The sequence below is a fragment of the Montipora foliosa genome, chromosome 9 (assembly GCF_036669935.1).
Source record: "Montipora foliosa isolate CH-2021 chromosome 9, ASM3666993v2, whole genome shotgun sequence".
NCBI lineage: Eukaryota > Metazoa > Cnidaria > Anthozoa > Scleractinia > Acroporidae > Montipora > Montipora foliosa.
Genome location: NC_090877.1, coordinates 35,726,572 through 35,749,071, shown reverse-complemented (window position 1 = coordinate 35,749,071; position 22,500 = coordinate 35,726,572). Strand labels below are relative to the sequence as shown.

The following is a 22,500-nucleotide window of genomic DNA, read 5'->3' as shown; positions in this document are numbered from 1 at the left end:
GAAAGGTAGATCTTAACAAGTGTTACTGAAATTTAAAAAAAAAATTGGGGGTAACCACGCATTTTTTAAAGATAATTCATAAACGATATTTTGTTAAAAGCTCTAAAGTACAAAGGAACGTATTGCATTCTTTCTCAATTTGAAGCCTAATTATCTCTAAAGATTTCATGGTTACCCCCAATTTTCTTTTTGGATACCAAGAGTACTTACGAAGATAAACTTTCTCTGCACAGTTTTAAACCGCGCAAAAATATCTCTGCATTAGTAAGCATCACTGTTAGGAAACCCGAGTATCTGGAGATGCGCAGAACGTATGCGCAATAACAATAGTAGGCACCGTCCTTAAAATGGTTCAAAAGGTCACACCTGCAGATAATTTATTATTTTTTGTTTCCTCTTCCAAGGTTTGTTAGCTGTCAGAATAAATATTTAGTTCGGCTTTGGACTGCAGAGTTTGCTTTAGTTAAACATGCATTAACAAAGGAATCATTTTGTAAATGAACAAGGTTTGAAGGTTTATCAAAATTGAGAAATAGCTATGTCATTTTTTTAAGGGAGAATGCAGGGGGAGGAAAGATGCTCAGGGGTTTATTCAATGTTGCCTTTTTGGATTATTAAAATTAAAACACCTCTCCATAAAGCAAAAAATCACTTTGACCTCAGCAGGGTTGAAAACATAGTAGCTGTTATATTACGTGTAGAAATATGTAGGCCCTCGCTGTGATTTATAACAGGGTGTCACCATGTCAAAAACCCAGCTAAGTCATAAGCAACGGAAACTCGACCTGTTGACATGTTGCTTTAAAGCCATATATGGATGGTCAGTACCTGACTTGATCATTGCCCTTGCTGGTGGACATTTCAGTCGTAAGATGTACGCTGTGGTAGGAAGAAGCACAGCTATAACAGATGCTGCAGACAAGGCTTGAATTCCCTCCTCACTTACTTCTTCAAGATGACTTATTGCTCGTGCTCCAAGTTCAGCACCTAGCTGACATGCAATTAACGTTTTTATAAGTAAGAATTGATTAAAAGAAAAAATATAGGAACTACAGTACTGACATACAGTTAAAAGTTAGGAGGCTTTTGACCCATTGTTTAATGGCCTTCATGATTATCAGAGTGATTTCTCACATAAATCCCCAGAAAATTAGGCAAAAATTTGTACATCCACGACAAACACAAACCTACTCATTTCCACATACAAACACCACAGAGCAGATGGCAGAGGTAGAATTTTTCCCATTTGTGGGAAAAAGAAATTTCATTCTTCGAAGGTCATAAAGGGGTAAAATGGGAGCTAGGATTGACCTGATTTTTTGGTGGGAAAATGTGATTTGATCACCAAGAACTGGAATTTTGTTACTGGGAATGGGATATAAGGAGTTCTCGGTGTGAATGGGATTTGCATTATCAGAGGTTTTCAGGTGTTACTTCTGCACAAAATTCCTGGTATCAAATATTTCATGCCATCTTCTTGGGTTCCTCTGTGAGGCCACTGCCATGTGACAGCGAGGACCTTCCTGATGCTAACAGACTTGTTTTTGAACCTCAAAGCTCCCTCTCTACAACATCCCTTCCTGACTACTACAGCTTCCCTAGCACAAACCGACTTACCTAAACCAAGAGCTGCAATCAATGCAATCACTTAGAAAGAAGAAGCTCAGATGAGGTATTGGGCAAGGTGCAATAGTAAATGCGTCAGGCACAGGAACTGAAACATTCTTGAATGAACCCTCTTTCAATGTATTAAAATTCAGTCCTAACCAATAAGCATCATCTCGAGTTTCTGGGGAATAAACTCATACAAATCCCTTTGTTTATTCCCCAGAGCCTCAAGATGATACCTTTTGTTTCCTACTGAATTTTGATATGTCGAAATCGGTCTATTGTTGTGAGTCCAGTGAAGAGGGTGAAGACTCCAAGCAGGATACTGATGAGGACACTACATGTAGTTACGTTGATGAGTGATGATCATGACAGTGACTCTGAAGCTGACATAGTAAAACAGGAGACTGCACCATTCAGAATGCTTTTTCATGTGTCAGGTGACAGCTGGCCTTTTTAGGCTGACACTTGGTTAAGCAATCCTATGCAGCTACGAATTATACCTCGAACTGAGCACTTTCAAGTTACTGCCTCCGCTCTCCAGTAATCTCACATTTCGTTTTAAGACTTATCATTAACTGGTTCATACAACATATCAATGCTCTATTTAATTATATTTTCCCTATCATAACTCTGGTTGGGATTTTAATAGCAGGGACTGGAATTTCTAAGAAAACCTGCCACTGGGACTGGGATTTTGTCCAAATTTGGACTGGGAAATGGCATTGCCAACCCCCCCCCCCCCCCCCCCCCCCCCCCCACCATCCTTCATCACCCTTTTCTTAATCTCTCTATTAATAAACTATTTACCTCAGCAGCTCTCATTGGATGCAATTCATCACCATGGAAATTCAGAGACAATCCTACAGCCTTTCCTGCTTCAAGAATCCTTCTGGTTTCGTCTATTCCAAATACGCCCTTCTCACAAAACACATCAATATTATCAACAGTTATTTCTTTATTTTTCATCAGTTCTTGAAGCTTGGGAATTTGCTCATTGATAACGTTACTGGTTGCTTCTTCACAAGTACTTCCCCTGAAAGATCAGAAAAAAGTTATATTGCAAGATTTTACTCAGTCTATACCACATGCATGCCGATATACATTTTTTACAGTGCAACGTGCCTTGCCATGGCCACCCAACAAACTTTCACACTTGAAAACTATGTGTAAATATGTCAACTCGACAACTTATGCAACGGTGTTCAACTTTATACTGTACGAACTTTGCAAGGAAGCATGACTGTCAATCAAATTCTCACACCCTTATTGGCAGATAATTTGTAAAAAACTTTGTTAGGTGGCCACAGTAAGGGGCGTCACACTGTAAAAATCTGATTCAAAATTTACAAAATTAATTATAGCTGATTCCTGATCTGTACCGCACAGTCTTGGGGAAATTATTTGGATTTACTTTGCACGGTTTGTACTCTCTAAGGCTTTCAAATTCCAAGACTTTTTCAGGACCTTTTTTTTACATGTACCCTTCACAATAATAATTATTTTCCATAACCTAAATTTGGCCAATTTCCGATAAATTTTCTAAAATTTTCTTGAGTGCAAACACATTTTCCCCCGTTTTCTTTATGCAATCAAAACTTGTAAATTTTTTTATTGCACAATCAATTATTTCCATGACTTTCCATGAAATACACTTAATTCAATGGCTTTCCAGGCCTGGAAACTACAATTCCATGACTTACCATAACTTGTACGAACCCTGAGAATTTCTGACATGTGATTTTGATAACACTCAATAGTGTACACTGTATATATGAAAAGTCTAAAGAAATAATGGGTTGAGTTTTTTGAAAAATGCTGATGAGCTGAAACATTGATTTTAAATAATGCCACCTGAAGATTCCCTTTAGTTGTAGTAATTGTAATTGGTTTGCAAGGATGACTGACATTAGTATTTGAAAAAGGAAGGTTTGTCTTGAGTTTTGTCTACAGTAGGCTATTAAACTTTCATGTGAGGCTCACAAAAACAGGGCAGGTGGAGACAGTAGAAAACAGGCTGGACTTGTTGAACTTGATGTATACTAAATGACTACTTACTTAGGCACAGAGTGAGCTCCACAGAATGTGCTGGATATCTCAATGGGTAACTCTTTTTTGGCCCTCTCAAGGACTCTTAACATCTTCATTTCTGATTCCACATCTAACCCATAACCGCTTTTAGCTTCAGCTAAAGTTGTCCCTGATCGTAACATTCTGACGAGCCGTTTTCTAAGTGACGTGTAAAGCTCCTCTTCTGTAGCCTTGCGCACATGTTCAACTGTAAAACCTATTCCTCCACCTCTCTTATGTACATCCATATAAGTGGCTCCTGCAAGCTGGTATAGAGATATAAATTACTTTCAAAAGGTGTCAAAGAGTGACTTAATTAACCAAAAAGAATAATCAGCAAAAATTATCACAGTAATTATTATTGAAGTGGAGGGTGTGGGTGCCCTGTTCTTAAAATCCAAGACTAACAACAATGTTGAATTATTATAGACTACTGAAGATTACAAAATCAAGATTTTTTGACACATCACAAAGACTTGTGTCATTTTGGAATAGCATAAACTTTTCTTTTGGAGGCAAGGTGGCCTAATGGTTAGTGCACCACACTCTGGGTCAAATGGTCTGAGTTCGAGTCATTGCCTGGGCAGTGCGTTCTTGGGCAAGACACTTTACTCTCACAGTGCCTCTCTTCACCCAGATGTATAAATGGGTTCCGGCAAAAATAATGCTATCAGGGGTAACCCTGCGATGGACTATCATCCCATCCAGGGGGAAGTAGAATTACTCCTAGTCCCTTCATGCGAAGGAAACCAGGATACGTCCCGGCTTGAAATTGGGCCACTAGGCTCACACGCAGACGCAGACGCAAATTTTCTTATAGGGAACGGCTGTGAAGTTTGCTATTGCAGCAGCTGCACAACCATTCAAGCCAACCACTCAGCTTCAATTTGGACTTCTTTTCAAAACACAAGTTTCCACAAAATATTTGCATATACATTAAGTCAGTGTCAATCATAACTAAATAAATCATAACTATCAAAAAATTTATAAAATATTACATGTAGCCTTTCTTTTACCTTAAATTTAATAAGTAACCTATTATTTTCAGATTTCTGTCAATTTTAAATTAAGGCAGTTTTGTTAAAGTGGAGACCAGGCTCACAGACATCTCCTTATATTACTATGAAAGGTCTTATTTGTCCTAAAATTAAACTGATATATTTTTAAACTGATATATTTTCTCTTGGGTGCAGGGATGGCGCATTGGTGAGAGCACTCACCTCCCACCAATGTGGCCCAGGGTCGATTGCCAGACTCGGCGTCATATGTGGGTTGAGTTTGTTGGTTCTCTTCTCTGCACCGAGAGGGGTACTGCGGGTACTCCGGTTTTCCCCCTTTCCTCAAAAACCAAAATTTGTCCCCAATTAATGCTCTACAGTGCTAGAAGATTAGACGCTTAAATAAAGTTCCTTTCCTTTTTTTTTTCTTACATTAACCTGCTTAATATGGTAAGCTTTACCTTCATAGCAAATTCATGAACCCTGTCTCCCACCCACACAGGATGGGTGTGGCCATCTATAAGACCTAAAATATTATGGAAAAAAAAATAGGCGACATGGTCCAGTGGTTAGGGCATTGGGTTTGCATGCAGTTGCCCCAGGTTCAAATCCTGTTCTAATCTCTGGTTAGGATTTGTTTCTGGTTATCCCAGATTCAACTCTACAACACTTTGTAAATAGCCAGCTGGTTACCTCCTTCCAGTTGGAGTTCTTCACCCATTCACCCCTAAACTGGCCTAAACCAGCCATACTTAGTATTTTACTCTGTCTAACACCAGACGATTTTACTCGTCAATGGGGAACCCCAGGACCAGGAGTCAATAGGTTAAAGTGCCCCTGTGATCAAAAAAACGCCTTCCTTTTTTCCTTCAGATTTTGAAAGTGTGTTGGCTTAACACCTGACTGGCAAAATTTTGAGCTTTGATTTTTATCCAAAGGCCGTTTACTTTGAGTGTAAGTTTTGGATTTCACGGTCTGCCATTACTCACGTTCAAAACTGACCGATTGGATCTCAGAGGGTTGAATCCAGGGAAAAGTGACGTCAGAGGCTCACTAGCTTAAAATTTCAGCGTGTGAACGCAGCTTATTATATATGCAAAGCGTGAGTTTAAAAGTCTGAAAGCCCAAAACCCCCGTGCTGCATATTAATTCTGCAGCATACCCACGTATTGCATTCTTAAACTAGCCCTCTCAAGAACATAATGTTAGTAATGGCAGACCATTAAATAGGAAAATTACAGTTAAAATGAAGAGGTGTCTTTTTGAAATCAAGGCTTAAAACGTGGGTCACTTAGTGTTTTGTTAACATAGTTTTGAAATCCAAAGAAAAATATGAATTGATTTTTTGGTCACAGGGGCACTTTAATTAATCATGTTTCTTTCAAATTATTAAAAGTGGGGTGCCTGTGAACTAGCTTGATAGCTACGACGTAAGTGCACTTCCACTATAAACAAAAGCATTTATATTTTTAAACAAAGCATTTACAATGCCTCTATCATAAGTTTATTTGAAACCCGCGTTGCCCAAACCATTGGAAGACTAAGCCTAAGATTCACAATTGGTCACCATTGTGCTTATTGACCAATTGCAGGTCACTAAGCGTTCTTCCAACAGTTTGGGTAACATGCCCACTGACCAATCGCGGGTTGCTAAGCGTTCTTCCAACTGTTTGGGTAATGCAATTGGTGAATTAAGCCGAATTCGATGGCTTTGAAAGCAAATGTTTGCAGAGTTTGGTGGCCATTAATTCCTTCTAAGTGTACAAGTGGCTCGAATGAAGAAGACGAAACGGTAGCGGAGGTATCATCCATGATCTATGTGAAATTTTGAGAAGATCGAAGATTTGGGAGTGAATTTATGGCCCTTTTCCTTCGATGATTCCGTTCGGAGGCTTTGTCTCGGTGCCCGGGTTGGGAAAGAACATATAGAGGGCAAAGAAGAGTAACCAAACACCAACTAAATCTGTCTTAATCAACCCAGGTACTGTACCAGAGACAAAGAAAGGTAAGGCAACGTAAGCAATTTTTAAATTTAAATCGTAAATATTTTTTTGAATTCTGAGAAAAACTTTTTTCCCCATTCAAATCCTTATATTTCTACTCCTGCACAATATAGTACAATAGATACACATACATCAAGCTTGGGCTACCTGTGCTTACCATATTAATCATGAAATGCGTCCAATCTTACCAGGTATAACGCACATTCCACAAGCATCTATTTCTTCTTCAAATGCACAGTTCGTATATTCTTGGTCTACTTTGTCATCGAAAGCAATGAGTTCAATTTTTCCCGCGTTGTCGACCACAACAGACACACCTCTATCGTGCCCCCCTTCGAGGATCGCCAGATTTTTCATCGATTCCCCCGTCAAAATACGCTCTCTGTTCTTACATACCAACACCACTTGTTTTGCACGTCGAATTCGAAGTTTATACATCACTAATATTACATTAATTTGAACACATGCACCATTTTATACCTCGAATTGTCGAAATTTTCAATTTTTCGGACTAAATTTCGGTCAGCTGTCACCTTCATATCAGCATGCGCCCTCTCTCCCTACTGTTGCTAGGACGACACTCAACCTCGTTATCATTACCGCTCGAAGTGAATTTTGGTCGGAAGTTGGAAGGCCCTTCAAGCTTCTCGGCTTTCATAAAGATCTAACATTGATCGACGAAAGAAACTTTCTTTTTTCACGTCCAAAGAAAATCTCAATAACTGCTTTAGAGGCTTAAATTCTGAAAATAACTGCTTTTTCAAACGTGGCACTTGGCAATCAACTTGATAAGCTTATCTTCAGGCAGCAGCCCATCAGTACTGATGGGCTACTGTTCTCGGTTAATTAATTAATAAGAGCTAAGTCTAAACAGCCAAAATCACACCAGATTAAGACAATACATTGGACATACCTCTTAGTACAAAAGAATCTATTGTTAGTTGGTCACGTGATTATTCTTACATCGAAGCAAGGCTTTGTATTGACGATTTTGATAACGAAATTTCCTCAAAGAAAATCAGTCTCATAATTAAACTCTCTACTCATTGAAAGCACGAAGTTTTGTCATTCCGTACGAAAATCTTCGAGTGCTCCTCGATTTCGTCTATTTTAGAAGTTTTCTTGTTTGAATTTGCAGCAAGAAGACACCGGCAACCAATAAAAAATAAAATTATAAATATTCGAAAAAGAATCGAGTTGTGTTTTTGGAAATTTACAACTTGAATTTTTGCGGTAAAAATTCGTGTTATACGCTTAGATAACTACAAATGCGACTTTTTGTAACTATAAATTTGAATTAAAAATTTAAATTTAAAAAATTGCTAACTGTAATGTCCTGTATGAGTCACAGTAATATACTATCACCAGGACCATCCGCAAACAAAAGCATAAGATATGGGAGACTCAGCCCAAGGCGGTCAGCAGCGGGGAGCTCCTGGTAGAGGGCTGGATCATCGCTGCGGGGAGGTAGGGGTGAGGAAGGGGGGGGGGGGGGAAGCAAAAGGAGTATTAGTAAACCGGAAAGACTGAACGAGCTATCGTGATAAGGGAGTGACATTACATAAGAGCCCCGTACCATTGAGACACGTGATCGATTGCCACGGACTGCACGCGGTATGCTAGGGTTACCCAATCAGCGTTCTAAGGTTATTTAATTTTGTGCGGAGTCCCTAGATAGAATAATAATGGCAGGAGCCCATCACCCGGAGCCTCTATCCAGACTATATCCTTGAGTCAACCTTTGCCAGTATCTTTTTATTTTTAGAATATTTTGTGAGACGAAGGCGCTTACTGGTGCGTGACTGCTTGTGACGTAGTACAATAACTTTGTTCTTATTGGACGGCATCATGCATTCGTTCTTGTTCAAAGGACAATTGGCAATAAAGTGCCCCACACTCTTACCATAGAAGCATTTGCCCCGCAAGGGGCCTGAGCGCCCGCCTCTAAGGCCACTGAAGCCAGTGGGAAACAAAGGGCCTAAAAAAACTGGGACCTGGCTGAGAACCTTGGCCAAATTGAAGGACGGCACCACGTGGCGACGGGGACGGATTGCTTGAGAATCTGACCCGCTACTAGTTTCTCATCCTTGTCACCCAACAAACTGATGAGAATGGCGGCAAGGCGGGGATCATCAACAAGGGGTCTGCACTGTTTAAAGATTGCATCGAACCTCTTGCGGTTGTGGTGGACAGCCTCCCTGGAAACATCTGCCAGTTGTTCAAGAGTAGCAATAAGTGCGTACGGGTCAACCAGGGCGGTTATACATAGGGCGGTGAAACGGGCACTCCGCTCTTGGTCCAATGTGTGATGCGGAGAAGGACTGGCACGAGCGCTCCTTCCGCGCTTCCGGTGCAATTAATGGCTGCCAAAAATATCCTCTCGACGAACCGGAAATCAAGTTTTCTTTCTTTATTTTTGGGCCACCAGTAGTGTATTATTTAAAAGCCTTTTTGATATTTTTAACCCAAAACTCAATACTATTTTGTCTGTTGGAATATAACTCAAGTATTTTCGTCGGAAGCTGCTAAAATTTGAGTGATGTAAGACAGTGTCGAATGCAGGTATGTCCCGCTTATCATGAGCAAAAAAAACCATGGCTTATAACCTTTTCCATGGAAATGGCTTGTATGGCAAAGTCCAGAACAAGAAAGTACCAATCAAAACACTTGGATTTACCTAAAGACCATAGGTTATAGGAGAAAACCAATCAATAACAAAGGGAAAATGTTTGTTACATTAACATCAGCTATGTGTCTAGAACATCTGAAGAATTTTTTTCCTCGTTCAAATCAAAAAAATCGTGTGTGATGTCCTGTAAAAACAATTCTTCCAATTCTTCGAGTGAGTCGGCCGATCTCAACACTTGCCGCCATTTTGAAAAGGCTTTTTTTAGTAGACCCCAGTCTACTGCATCACACCTTTTTGCTCGGACCCGCTCGTTTCACCGCCCGGTCTCTTTCCGCCCTGGGTCAACTAAGGGAGTAGGGCGGCTGGCCAGCTGACGCATAGTATCGAGGTCTGACGAAACGCTAGTTCGTGTCAAGATTGATTCCGTCTGCTTTATCTTGTCTTTCAACGCATTAAGAATGTTAAACCAGAGAAAGTAAAAGATTAGCACAAGGCGGGACAAAATCTCTAAAACGTTTGAAGCGAGACAAATTCACTCTAGCATTTCTAAAGCAAGACGAACGCACAATAACAGTTCCTCAACGAGACAAAACTCCTAACAGCGCCACAAGCGGAGCTAAAACTCTGCAAGACAAACCCGCAATAACATTCTGGTGAGAGAAACTCGCAATAACATTTTGGTGAGATAAGCTGATTCAATTCTTCAGAGACAAACTCACTAAAACATCTTGGTGAGACAAACTCACTACAAGAGATCAAAGAGACAAACTGAGTATAACACTCCAGTGAGATAAACTCACAATAGGACTATGGCGAGACAAACTCGCTATAACACTTCGGGGAGAAAAACTCGCTAAAACAGTTCGGTGAGACGAAACTCACCCCAATATCTCGGTGAGACATACTCTATAGCCGCTTTAGCGGTTCGGGAGACATGGAATGACAACGAGATTTCGAGTGAAACAAGTAACGACAACAAGGAGCGCCGGAACAAATTCAAAAAAAAAGCACGAGGGGCGAAACAAACTTACTATTGAACCTAGTAACAAAAACACTATGAACGGGACAAACTCTCAAAGACATGGCCAAAATGGCCGCTGTGACGTCACATGAAAGCCATCTATTTGTTCGCTGTGCCAGTGTTTCTACTTTGTCTTCAGAAGATTCCAAGATGGCGTCTATGTTGTTTGTCGAGTTATTTTCTTTTTCGCTGTCATATGTATCTTCAGAGTAGTTCTCAATAAAGTACCCGCTGCTTATTAAAGAATTATTATTTTGACTTGCATCGCTTTCAATAGCTGCGTCCATTTCAGTTACATTTGAGTACATTTCAGTTTCATTCAGTTCGCGGAACGACCCGTTTCGAAGCTGACGCTCGACATCTTTTAGTATGGGTCTACCGCGAAAAGCGTGACTGAAGCTGAGCCAGGTCGGCTTTATCGGCTTCGTACATGCGCGTGTAAAGATCAAACTCATCCTGAAGATTTTGTAAAAGAATCAGAAGTAGATAAGTGAAGGAAAATTGTCATTTGTGGAGATAACCACGAGAGTTTGGCCAATATCAATGTTTTAGCAATTTTTGTTTTCATGTTTTAAAAAACGTAAGATATTTAATAGCCACTTCGACAAAGACATCCTTTAAAATTGCAAATTCACGTTCTAACAACATTTTTGTCAATTTTTTGGTAGTAAGTCTTCTTTAAAGTAGTCGTCGAACTATACAAGTGCTTAAAGTGGTACTACGACCAAAAAAATTTTGTTTTTCCTTTGGATTTCAAAACTATGTTAACTAAGCACTAACTCACCCAAGTTTTAAGTTCTGATTTTAAAAAGACACCTGTTTATTTTAGCTGGAATTTTCTTATTTATTGGTCCGCCATTACTAACTTTAAAATCTTGAGAGAGCTGGGTCGAGGAGAAAATGACGTCAAACTCTCACTAGTTTAAGAATGCAATGCGTGTGTACGCGGCCTAATTAATATGCAGCACGGGAGTTTCGGGCTTTCAGACTTTTCAACCCGTGTTTTGCATATATAATAAATTGCGTTTACACGCTGAAATTTTAAGCTAGTGAGTAAATGACGTCATTTTCTCTAGATCCAACCCTCTGAGGTCCAATCGGCCAGTTTTGAACGTGAGTAATGGCAGACCATGAAATCCAAAACTTACACTCAAAATAAACAGCCTTTGGATAAAACTCAAAGCTCAAAATTTTGCCAGTTAGGTGTTAAGCGAACACGCTTTCAAAATCCGAAGAAAAAAAGGAAATGATTTTTTGATCACAGTACCACTTTAATTAGAAGGAAACTTTAAGGTGTTGAACCTTAAGGACGTTCGCGCTAATTGTTTGTGCGCAACGTTACTGCGCAGGTAACGCGACTCTAATATGTCACGCATTACTTCGAGCATTAGTGAAGTTGAGGTTTTAAAACCTTTGCAAAAACCGTGGACGATAAGTCTTGCACAGCGTTGGATCAGATAAGATCCTGATCAGTGAAAATTGAATTAAAATATTTATGAAAGTCAGGTAGACTACTGCACGGCTGATATTCGCGAGGTTTTATCAGTCGTGCACTAGTCTACTTGACTTTCATACAAGTTTTTCAAGCATCAGTCAAAATAACATGGCGACAAAAACGCCGAGGAAAAAATTCCAGGCCGGCAAAAGAATGGCACATTTATTTCCGAATCATCATGAAGCTTCAAAGAGAAGTGAGCGGGAGGATGGAAAAGCTCTGGAAAAGGTAGCTGATCGAGTAGACTAGTGGCTGAAAGTTTGGAAAACTCGAGGACGAACCGTTGCGTAAATTTAATGGGGCTGTTTCTTTTTAATGTTTTTATTAGCCTACGAACTTAAGTTCAAAGTGAATGCATGTTTTTAAAGTTCTTTTCCTTTACTTTCGTGAAAATTGAGCAGTATTCTCGTCCTCGTCCGCTTGAATAGTGCGGACCTGCGTGGAAGCAAAAGGAGTATTAGTAAACCGGAAAGACTGAACGAGCTATCGTGATAAGGGAGTGGCATTACATAAGAGCCCCGTACCATTGAGACACGTGATCGATTGCCACGGACTGCACGCGGTATGCTAGGGTTACCCAATCAGCGTTCTAGGGTTATTTAATTTTGTGCGGAGTCCCTAGATAGAATAGTAATGGCAGGAGCCCATCACCCGGAGCCTCTATCCAGACTATATCCTTGAGTCAACCTTTGCCAGTATCTTTTTATTTTTAGAATATTTTGTGAGACGAAGGCGATTACTGGTGCGTGACTGCTTGTGACGTAGTACAATAACTTTGTTCTTATTGGACGGCATCATGCATTCGTGGGAATTCGAACGTCTAAAAATAAAAAGATATGGGCAAAGGTTGTCTCCAAGGGTTTATATGGGAGATGGAGCCTCCGGGTGATTGGCTCCTGGTAATGGAAATAAAATCCTCAAAGCCAAGACACGACTTGTTATTGCAGAATTCTGCTCTAGGCGGGTAAGAAGAACCATAAAATGCTCCTTGAAAATCCCCTCGAAAGCGAGTGAAAACGTCCTAAACGTTAACCTTTTATTCGATGTACGACAAAATCTTGTCTTCCTTTGGATGCTGGGTGAGGATTTCCTCCCATTTGTCAACATGCCTGTGCAACTCCCCGGCTACAAAGGTTTCCGGGTTTCGAAACGAAAGAAGACCAAGAGAAGCTTAGGCCGTGAGCCTGGAAGCCATATGAACCAAGGGTACCGGGGTTACGACGCCTTGGGGTTTACCCTTCCAATCACACCAGCTAATGGAAACACGCTGGAGAGCAGTTTCTTCTGGGTTGAAATGGAAGCTCTTAATTCGTTTAGAGTTCCCCTGAGACGAATGCAAGCGTGCTATGAAGGGGAGAGAAAACCCCAAAGCGAAGCAACCCCGAAATGCTTCGTCCAGGGACAGAGCAGCGAAGGGTATATAAGATAACCCCTTCGGGGAAGCCTAGCTCGTGCGGGAAAAAAAGAAAAAACACGGCAACAACTAAGTCATGCAAGAGAAAAGACAAAATTGAAGGGAGAAATACACAAGCAGCACATCTTTATTGTTTCTTCTTGTTCAAAGGACAATTGGCAATAAAGTGCCTCACACTCTTACCATAGAAGCATTTGCCCCGCAAGGGGCCTGAGCGCCCGCCTCTAAGGCCACTGAAGCCAGTGGGAAACAAAGGGCCTAAAAAAACTGGGACATGGCTGAGAACCTTGGCCAAATTGAAGGACGGCACCACGTGGCGACGGGGACGGATTGCTTGAGAATCTGACCCACTACTAGTTTCTCATCCTTGTCACCCAACAAACTGATGAGAATGGCGGCAAGGCGGGGATCATCAACAAGGGGTCTGCACTGTTTAAAGATTGCATCGAACCTCTTGCGGTTGTGGTGGACAGCCTCCCTGGAAACATCTGCCAGTTGTTCAAGAGTAGCAATAAGTGCGTACGGGTCAACCAGGGCGGTTATACATAGGGCGGTGAAACGGGCACTCCGCTCTTGGTCCAATGTGTGATGCGGAGAAGGACTGGCACGAGCGCTCCTTCCGCGCTTCCGGTGCAATTAATGGCTGCCAAAAATATCCTCTCGACGAACCGGAAATCAAGTTTTCTTTCTTTATTTTTGGGCCACCAGTAGTGTATTATTTAAAAGCCTTTTTGATATTTTTAACCCAAAACTCAATACTATTTTGTCTGTTGGAATATAACTCAAGTATTTTCGTCGGAAGCTGCTAAAATTTGAGTGATGTAAGACAGTGTCGAATGCAGGTATGTCCCGCTTATCATGAGCAAAAAAAACCATGGCTTATAACCTTTTCCATGGAAATGGCTTGTATGGCAAAGTCCAGAACAAGAAAGTACCAATCAAAACACTTGGATTTACCTAAAGACCATAGGTTATAGGAGAAAACCAATCAATAACAAAGGGAAAATGTTTGTTACATTAACATCAGCTATGTGTCTAGAACATCTGAAGAATTTTTTTCCTCGTTCAAATCAAAAAAATCGTGTGTGATGTCCTGTAAAAACAATTCTTTCAATTCTTCGAGTGAGTCGGCCGATCTCAACACTTGCCGCCATTTTGAAAAGGCTTTTTTTAGTAGACCCCAGTCTACTGCATCACACCTTTTTGCTCGGACCCGCTCGTTTCACCGCCCGGTCTCTTTCCGCCCTGGGTCAACTAAGGGAGTAGGGCGGCTGGCCAGCTGACGCATAGTATCGAGGTCTGACGAAACGCTAGTTCGTGTCAAGATTGATTCCGTCTGCTCTATCTTGTCTTTCAACGCATTAAGAGAAAGTAAAAGATTAGCACAAGGCGGGACAAAATCTCTAAAACGTTTGAAGCGAGACAAATTCACTCTAGCATTTCTAAAGCAAGACGAACGCACAATAACAGTTCCTCAACGAGACAAAACTCCTAACAGCGCCACAAGCGGAGCTAAAACTCTGCAAGACAAACCCGCAATAACATTCTGGTGAGAGAAACTCGCAATAACATTTTGGTGAGATAAGCTGATTCAATTCTTCAGAGACAAACTCACTAAAACATCTTGGTGAGACAAACTCACTACAAGAGATCAAAGAGACAAACTGAGTATAACACTCCAGTGAGATAAACTCACAATAGGACTATGGCGAGACAAACTCGCTATAACACTTCGGGGAGAAAAACTCGCTAAAACAGTTCGGTGAGACGAAACTCACCCCAATATCTCGGTGAGACATACTCTATAGCCGCTTTAGCGGTTCGGGAGACATGGAATGACAACGAGATTTCGAGTGAAACAAGTAACGACAACAAGGAGCGCCGGAACAAATTCAAAAAAAAAGCACGAGGGGCGAAACAAACTTACTATTGAACCTAGTAACAAAAACACTATGAACGGGACAAACTCTCAAAGACATGGCCAAAATGGCCCCTGTGACGTCACATGAAAGCCATCTATTTGTTCGCTGTGCCAGTGTTTCTACTTTGTCTTCAGAAGATTCCAAGATGGCGTCTATGTTGTTTGTCGAGTTATTTTCTTTTTCGCTGTCATATGCATCTTCAGAGTAGTTCTCAATAAAGTACCCGCTGCTTATTAAAGAATTAGTATTTTGACTTGCATCGCTTTCAATAGCTGCGTCCATTTCAGTTACATTTGAGTACATTTCAGTTTCATTCAGTTCGCGGAACGACCCGTTTCGAAGCTGACGCTCGACATCTTTTAGTATGGGTCTACCGCGAAAAGCGTGTGGCTTTCTTTGTATGTGTTTTGAGCACCACAGGAAGAAAGTAAGCCAACGCAACGTCGATCTTCAGTAAGTAAACGGCGCCACGTACCTTCTATTGTGCATTGCCCAATCAAAACACCGCCACGTGCTTTCTATTGTGCATTGGCCAATCAAACACCGCGACTCTACTGTGCATTTTGCTGCACCGGAAAAAAAAACTGAGATCAAACATGATTTATAACTCGGTGCCTTTACGGGCTCGAGTAATTAAGCTTTAATTCGTGTGAGATTTTTAGTGTTTTGCGTAGGAAGTACTAACAAACTGTAAAACAAAAATAGCTTGAAGAAATTTCGTAATCCGTGAACTCTCTGCCCACGTAAGACTTTCTATGTAAAGGAGAAATTGGAAGGGAAAAAATTCCTGTAGGAAACTAAGTCAACTGATTTTTATCTATTTTACGAGTATGTGCTGTTAGGTCGTTTGGGGTCACGTGATCACGTCCATTCCGGTTAACTTTTTTGTTAATCCGCTGGCCAAGTTTTTTTAATACAGTCGACGCTGTCCTTGTTTTAGCATGGTTACGCAGTTGTGCTAAGGTAGGAAGGAGGACAAATCGCTCGAGGACGAATGATATGATTGGGAACTGATTCATGCTGACTTGCTGACTTGCTGTCGATTTGTCTGCTATCATTACAATTTCAATTAATGCAATGACGTAACTACCAACAGATTTAAGCTTAAAGTTGTGTTTAGTACAGATTTACGTAAATGTTCCTGAAATTTAATTCGGACCTACGTGACAATCCCTGTTTCATGATTTTTGGCGATATGTCGTAAAGTGATATTTCAATATGGTCACACATAATTTCACGGAAACTTTTAAATAAAGTTGATAGTATCAGCACACAAATTAATCAGGGAATAGTTATGACCAATTTTAACTGTTTACTGGTACTAACCGCGATGTTTCAGTTATTTTTAATTTTATACCCAACAAAGATCATAGAAAAGCGAAAAAGCACAGTTTATTTGCTGCACAATAGGCACAGTTCTAACTTGGAAGCATGACAATTCAGTAGTTATTTACTATACTGCAATTAAATAAAAATGACACTAAAAACTAGATGTTCGTGTCAATTTTTCTTAGCATCCGACATCACTTGTTATCTTTTCCTTTTTTTCCTGTTTTCTTGTCCTTTTTCGCTTTCTTTGCTACGGCTTTTCGAAACTGATAGGCTCGCCAAGCTGCTTGTATAATCGTAGCTGCGTTAGTGTTTTCTTGCTCTTCCTTTGCCTTCCTTGCGGTTTCTTCTTCCATTAGCCTTCGTTCCTCCATAATGGCGTTGTACTGTTTTTCTAAGACTTCAAACCGCGACTGAAGCTGAGCCAGGTCGGCTTTATCGGCTTCGTACATGCGCGTGTAAAGATCAAACTCATCCTGAAGATTTTGTAAAAGAATCAGAAGTAGATAAGTGAAGGAAAATTGTCATTTGTGGAGATAACCACGAGAGTTTGGCCAATATCAATGTTTTAGCAATTTTTGTTTTCATGTTTTAAAGAACGTAAGATATTTAATAGCCACTTCGACAAAGACATCCTTTAAAATTGCAAATTCACGTTCTAACAACATTTTTGTCAATTTTTTGGTAGTAAGTCTTCTTTAAAGTAGTCGTCGAACTATACAAGTGCTTAAAGTGGTACTACGACCAAAAAAAATTTTGTTTTTCCTTTGGATTTCAAAACTATGTTAACTAAGCACTAACTCACCCAAGTTTTAAGTTCTGATTTTAAAAAGACACCTGTTTATTTTAGCTGGAATTTTCTTATTTATTGGTCCGCCATTACTAACTTTAAAATCTTGAGAGAGCTGGGTCGAGGAGAAAATGACGTCAAACTCTCACTAGTTTAAGAATGCAATGCGTGTGTACGCGGCCTAATTAATATGCAGCACGGGAGTTTCGGGCTTTCAGACTTTTCAACCCGTGTTTTGCATATATAATAAATTGCGTTTACACGCTGAAATTTTAAGCTAGTGAGTAAATGACGTCATTTTCTCTAGATCCAACCCTCTGAGGTCCAATCGGCCAGTTTTGAACGTGAGTAATGGCAGACCATGAAATCCAAAACTTACACTCAAAATAAACAGCCTTTGGATAAAACTCAAAGCTCAAAATTTTGCCAGTTAGGTGTTAAGCGAACACGCTTTCAAAATCCGAAGAAAAAAAGGAAATGATTTTTTGATCACAGTACCACTTTAATTAGAAGGAAACTTTAAGGTGTTGAACCTTAAGGACGTTCGCGCTAATTGTTTGTGCGCAACGTTACTGCGCAGGTAACGCGACTCTAATATGTCACGCATTACTTCGAGCATTAGTGAAGTTGAGGTTTTAAAACCTTTGCAAAAACCGTGGACGATAAGTCTTGCACAGCGTTGGATCAGATAAGATCCTGATCAGTGAAAATTGAATTAAAATATTTATGAAAGTCAGGTAGACTACTGCACGGCTGATATTCGCGAGGTTTTATCAGTCGTGCACTAGTCTACTTGACTTTCATACAAGTTTTTCAAGCATCAGTCAAAATAACATGGCGACAAAAACGCCGAGGAAAAAATTCCAGGCCGGCAAAAGAATGGCACATTTATTTCCGAATCATCATGAAGCTTCAAAGAGAAGTGAGCGGGAGGATGGAAAAGCTCTGGAAAAGGTAGCTGATCGAGTAGACTAGTGGCTGAAAGTTTGGAAAACTCGAGGACGAACCGTTGCGTAAATTTAATGGGGCTGTTTCTTTTTAATGTTTTTATTAGCCTACGAACTTAAGTTCAAAGTGAATGCATGTTTTTAAAGTTCTTTTCCTTTACTTTCGTGAAAATTGAGCAGTATTCTCGTCCTTGTCCGCTTGAATAGTGCGGACCTGCGTGGAAACAATCAGCGATTGAATTTCACAAAAAACACACTCCAGAGGATGAGCATGACGGCAATGGAGAGATATTATACAAAACCCCAACCAAATGAAGATGGCCCCTGCTTAAAACTTCGTTGCTATGCTCGAGAAAGGTTTTTTTTTCGGCAAAAACCTTTCATCTCTTCAACGATCGATCCTCTCTTGGGTTCCAGTCCTTGCCCGACAGGTCAAGCAAAAGCGTGACAAACGAACTTTTCCAAGAGCTTTGCAAAATCACATCGATTTTACTCATTCAGATCATAGGTGACCCCTATTTTTTTAATCATGAATCACTTACTTTACTTACTATTTACAAAATATGATGAAATGAAAAAATTCTCACCGTAAGAAGTTATCTTTTTTTAACATTTTCTTTCCTCGTGCCATCGAATTCTGGTAGTGGTTGCAACGGATAGAGCTTACGAAAACGCTCGTCGAGGATGAACTCTACTGTTTACCACATCCCTAGCGGCATACAATTATCTAAAAATCTCACTCCTAAAAACCTATGCACGGAAACCTTCACTCCAACAGTTTATTTTTATGATTTTCGATGGATGAGCAGATGAGCCTACATCTCGCTATTATGACCGATTACTCGAAATTAAGGCATTTTTCCACTGCCATTTTCTCCGAAACAAAGTCGGTGACCCCCATTTTTTTTCATTTTTGGAGTAAGTACTTTATGACCTAACTCTAGGCGAGAAATGAAGAAAATCTCACCGTAGGAAGATTTTGGCGCGAACGTCCTTAAAAATTAAAATTAGAAAAGTTGGCGTTGTTTTTCACTTTTTTTCTGAAACTTGGGACTGATTCCAGGTGGCAGACTCCAGAGTACGAGAAAGAAATGTACAACAATTCAAAAACCGCGTTCCAAAAGGTGACAAATCAAAAAAGCCAAAATATCTCTGGCAATATATGAGTGGCATTTTTCAGTCTTGGAACCGAGTAAAGTACATCGTGCAAGAAAAATATTGGAAATCAGTGAGCTGTTACTGTGGCAACGTGAACTCTATTAGACTTTCAAGCAGGAGCGTTTGGCTCATTTGAGCGCAAATTAAGATATTTGCTATGGGACAGAGAGGAGCTGTGGCCAAGAGCCTTGCCATGAAGTACATGATAAAATGTACCATCTTTCGTCTTTCTAGAAGGTTACTTTTGTTAGTTTGAATAGCATTGCTCCATTATTTTCAGAGATATTCCATATGATTTATTGACTGACTTTAGGTCGACCCGGACAGGAAAATATTCGGTCCGTTCGCCATGACCAATTAAATCTTTTTTTCCGTCTTGGGCCTGACTTAAATTCAGTCAATAAGTACATAATATCTCTGAAACCAAATAAAATATTTCAAAGTTGCAAATGCCATTCTTCCTCACTTTAAAAGCATTTGAAATAAATATCAATATTGTTTTACTTCATGGGAAGAAAAGAAGGAAGCAACCAAGGAAGCCAGCCAGAAGGAAGTAATGAGTGAGTGAGTGAGCGAGTGAGTTAGTGAGTGAGTGAGTGAGTGAGTGAGTGAGTGAGTGAAAGTTTCTTTTTCTTATTTTTGTTTTTCATTATTGACTTCCTCTAATGTAAAGTTTTGCTGAATATCAACGTTGAACAGTATTCGGGAGTAGAGAAATAAACTCCTTGGTTAATTTTTAATCTGGTATTGCAGTTAAAGCGGCTCTTGAACAACTAGGCCCAGGACATGAGCTGCACTGGGCATTAGTGCCCGTTGAGTTCAGCATAGTTTACTTACCTGCCTTGTTTCGAGGTCTGCATCGTATTTTTGTACCCAGTTGTAGACTTCAGTCGCCATTTTAAAGGTTCGCTGGTGGATAAAAAAGAGAATTTCAAGTATTAAACTATCCTATCTAGAGTTCCAAAGAGGTATTTTGTCTGTAATGTTCTGTATGACTGGGGAGGGCCTGACGGGATTCAGGTTTTGTTTACGTTTTGGCACAGATCTCGAATAAAGGTATAAATCCCGCTCATCAAGAGTTCAGTGATCAAGCGGAAAGCGGTGTTTTCTGTGGACAATGGGCTACTATCCTTCCACTGTGTATAAATGACTATATTCCAAGTATTTCAAATCCCTCTGGCACTAATTATATTTCTCTGAGAAAGCCTCGCGGACCAAGAGCGAAAACCAACAAGTTCCATCCAGATATTCTGTCTGTTTGAGATTCAGAGATACACCGCCATCCCACCATTTTTTTTTTTTTTTTATTCTTCCCGTATAATACCTTTCTTAGATAGATCTCATTTTCCCGGTGATTGCTCCTGTGTTCCTTTATTGTTTTTCTGCATCCTAAAATGTCTTCGTGATATTTAGCAATCTGTGCCTTGGACAATTTTGTGTCCACTGACGTTTGTTTCAATGCTTCTGTCAAAGTCTTCTGTTGCTGATCCAAGTTTATCTTTTGTAGCAGTTGTAATTTATTTTGAAGCTCCACGATAATAGCGTCACGTTCAGCGATCTAGCAACAAATAAAGCAACAGATGAATTAAATTTTGTTACCCGGCAGGGAGTTTTGAACTCTTAAAGCTCTTGAGAAATATCATCACAGCACAGGTTACAACGGGACTTTATCCTGCAGCAAGTTAAGATCAAGCCTTTGGACCGTGACGGAAAGAATGAATACCAGACGAAAAATTCTCATTTTTATGAGTGGTGAGGAATTTGCCAAAGAAAAGGACAAAGAAAATTTTATTCCGTTCTTACATGTAACAATTTGAGAACATTACAGCTACAATAATATGGCGGAAAGTATATGTGATGTCGGTCAAACCCGGTCTCATCAGTTTTTACCTTGGTTAAATACACCTTTTTCCAAAATGGCCACCATTTAGATATTCTTTTGTTTTTATTCAAATTAGACCTTGATGCCTAGTTCAAGGTAAATATTCTTTTGACTTTTAAGCTTAAGAACAAAAGAATATTTAAATGGCGGCCATTTTGAAAAAAGGTGTATTAGTGATCCTCATTCTACCTAGTTTATCAGTCAACCCCCCAAAAAGGACTGAAAAGGTATTTACACCTATAAATTCCCTCAAACTCTGTTTTACGCATGTCAACGCATCTTCCTAATGTTTCCTATCATCTTATCGGTTTCTGTATTCATACACTTATCCATTGAGTCTCACCATCACAACATCATAGCCTGAGGGAACAAAGAACTGTACTATGCACTTACAGGTACTCGGACTCTCACCCTCAAGATATCAAGTCCCCTTCCTTCACCACTACGTATACACTACAACGACGTACATGCTCAACCCAAAACAGTTCAGTATTTTCATTAGCTACTTTTGTATGATGAGTCAATTTATACCAAAGCTAATCCTAACCTGACCCTAATTTTTGTCTAGGTTTAATTTAGTCTCCAAAAAAGGTTGGAGTTTTCGTTGACAGCTCGAATACCATTGTGAAATCTTTTAAGGGGTCCTTCAGTAAAAAGATTCGAGCAAATTCCAATGCTCTACATGGAACCAAAGATGCTCATTGGTAGATTATGTCAAGCATCTTGATTTTCGGATCAACACTCAGCTTGGCGGTGGAAGTTTGATTGAGGGGAGCCAAAACGCAGGTTGGTCGTAGGCGCTTGAAAAATGTCCGTAAATCGAACTGCGTAACCATTACAGAATAGCCCCATAAAGCTTACACTTTACCTCAGCTTCTTTCGCTTTAACAGCTTCGTTATACTGGACTTCAAGCTTCTCTTTAGTAGAGTGTGTTTTCTTTTCTCTTCTGATTACATCCAGTAAATAAGACATCTTCTCTTGCTGCTCAAAGGGTGTTGTTAGCAGTCTCTCTGTTATGATAGTCATTAATGATGTCATTGACTTCATTAAGAGGGAATTTTCCACATTTCGCTTCAGATTAGAGCCTACCGACACAAGCAAAATGCATCAGTACTGCTGATTGATATTGCTGCCGCACCTTATTAAAGAAAATCGAAAGAAACGCCTTGTCAGTTCACTTAGAGGAAATAAATGTGTGCAAACCGATTTTACGGCAGTCGACTGCTACAAATA

The 22,500-nt window shown here is 40.0% G+C and overlaps 2 protein-coding genes across 2 annotated transcripts in view; both read right to left on the bottom strand.

Annotated features, from left to right (window-relative positions):
• LOC137971098 (probable imidazolonepropionase) overlaps positions 1-7,210 on the bottom strand; it is a 21,796-nt gene extending 14,586 nt beyond the window's left edge. Inside the window, exons 1-5 of the mRNA XM_068817818.1 lie at positions 6,868-7,210; positions 5,138-5,202; positions 3,667-3,944; positions 2,419-2,644; positions 829-991 (exon numbers count right to left, since the gene is read on the bottom strand). Coding sequence (XP_068673919.1) covers positions 829-991; positions 2,419-2,644; positions 3,667-3,944; positions 5,138-5,202; positions 6,868-7,117 — 982 coding nt within the window. The 5' untranslated portion in view covers positions 7,118-7,210. The remainder of the gene's footprint in view (positions 1-828; positions 992-2,418; positions 2,645-3,666; positions 3,945-5,137; positions 5,203-6,867) is intronic.
• A 9,341-nt stretch (positions 7,211-16,551) lies between these two features.
• The window catches only part of LOC137970852 (dynein regulatory complex protein 10-like), a 10,872-nt gene continuing 4,923 nt past the window's right edge, over positions 16,552-22,500 (bottom strand). Inside the window, exons 2-5 of the mRNA XM_068817473.1 lie at positions 22,135-22,352; positions 20,709-20,942; positions 20,222-20,293; positions 16,552-16,965 (exon numbers count right to left, since the gene is read on the bottom strand). Of these exons, the coding sequence (XP_068673574.1) occupies positions 16,684-16,965; positions 20,222-20,293; positions 20,709-20,942; positions 22,135-22,352 (806 nt within the window). The 3' untranslated portion in view covers positions 16,552-16,683. The remainder of the gene's footprint in view (positions 16,966-20,221; positions 20,294-20,708; positions 20,943-22,134; positions 22,353-22,500) is intronic.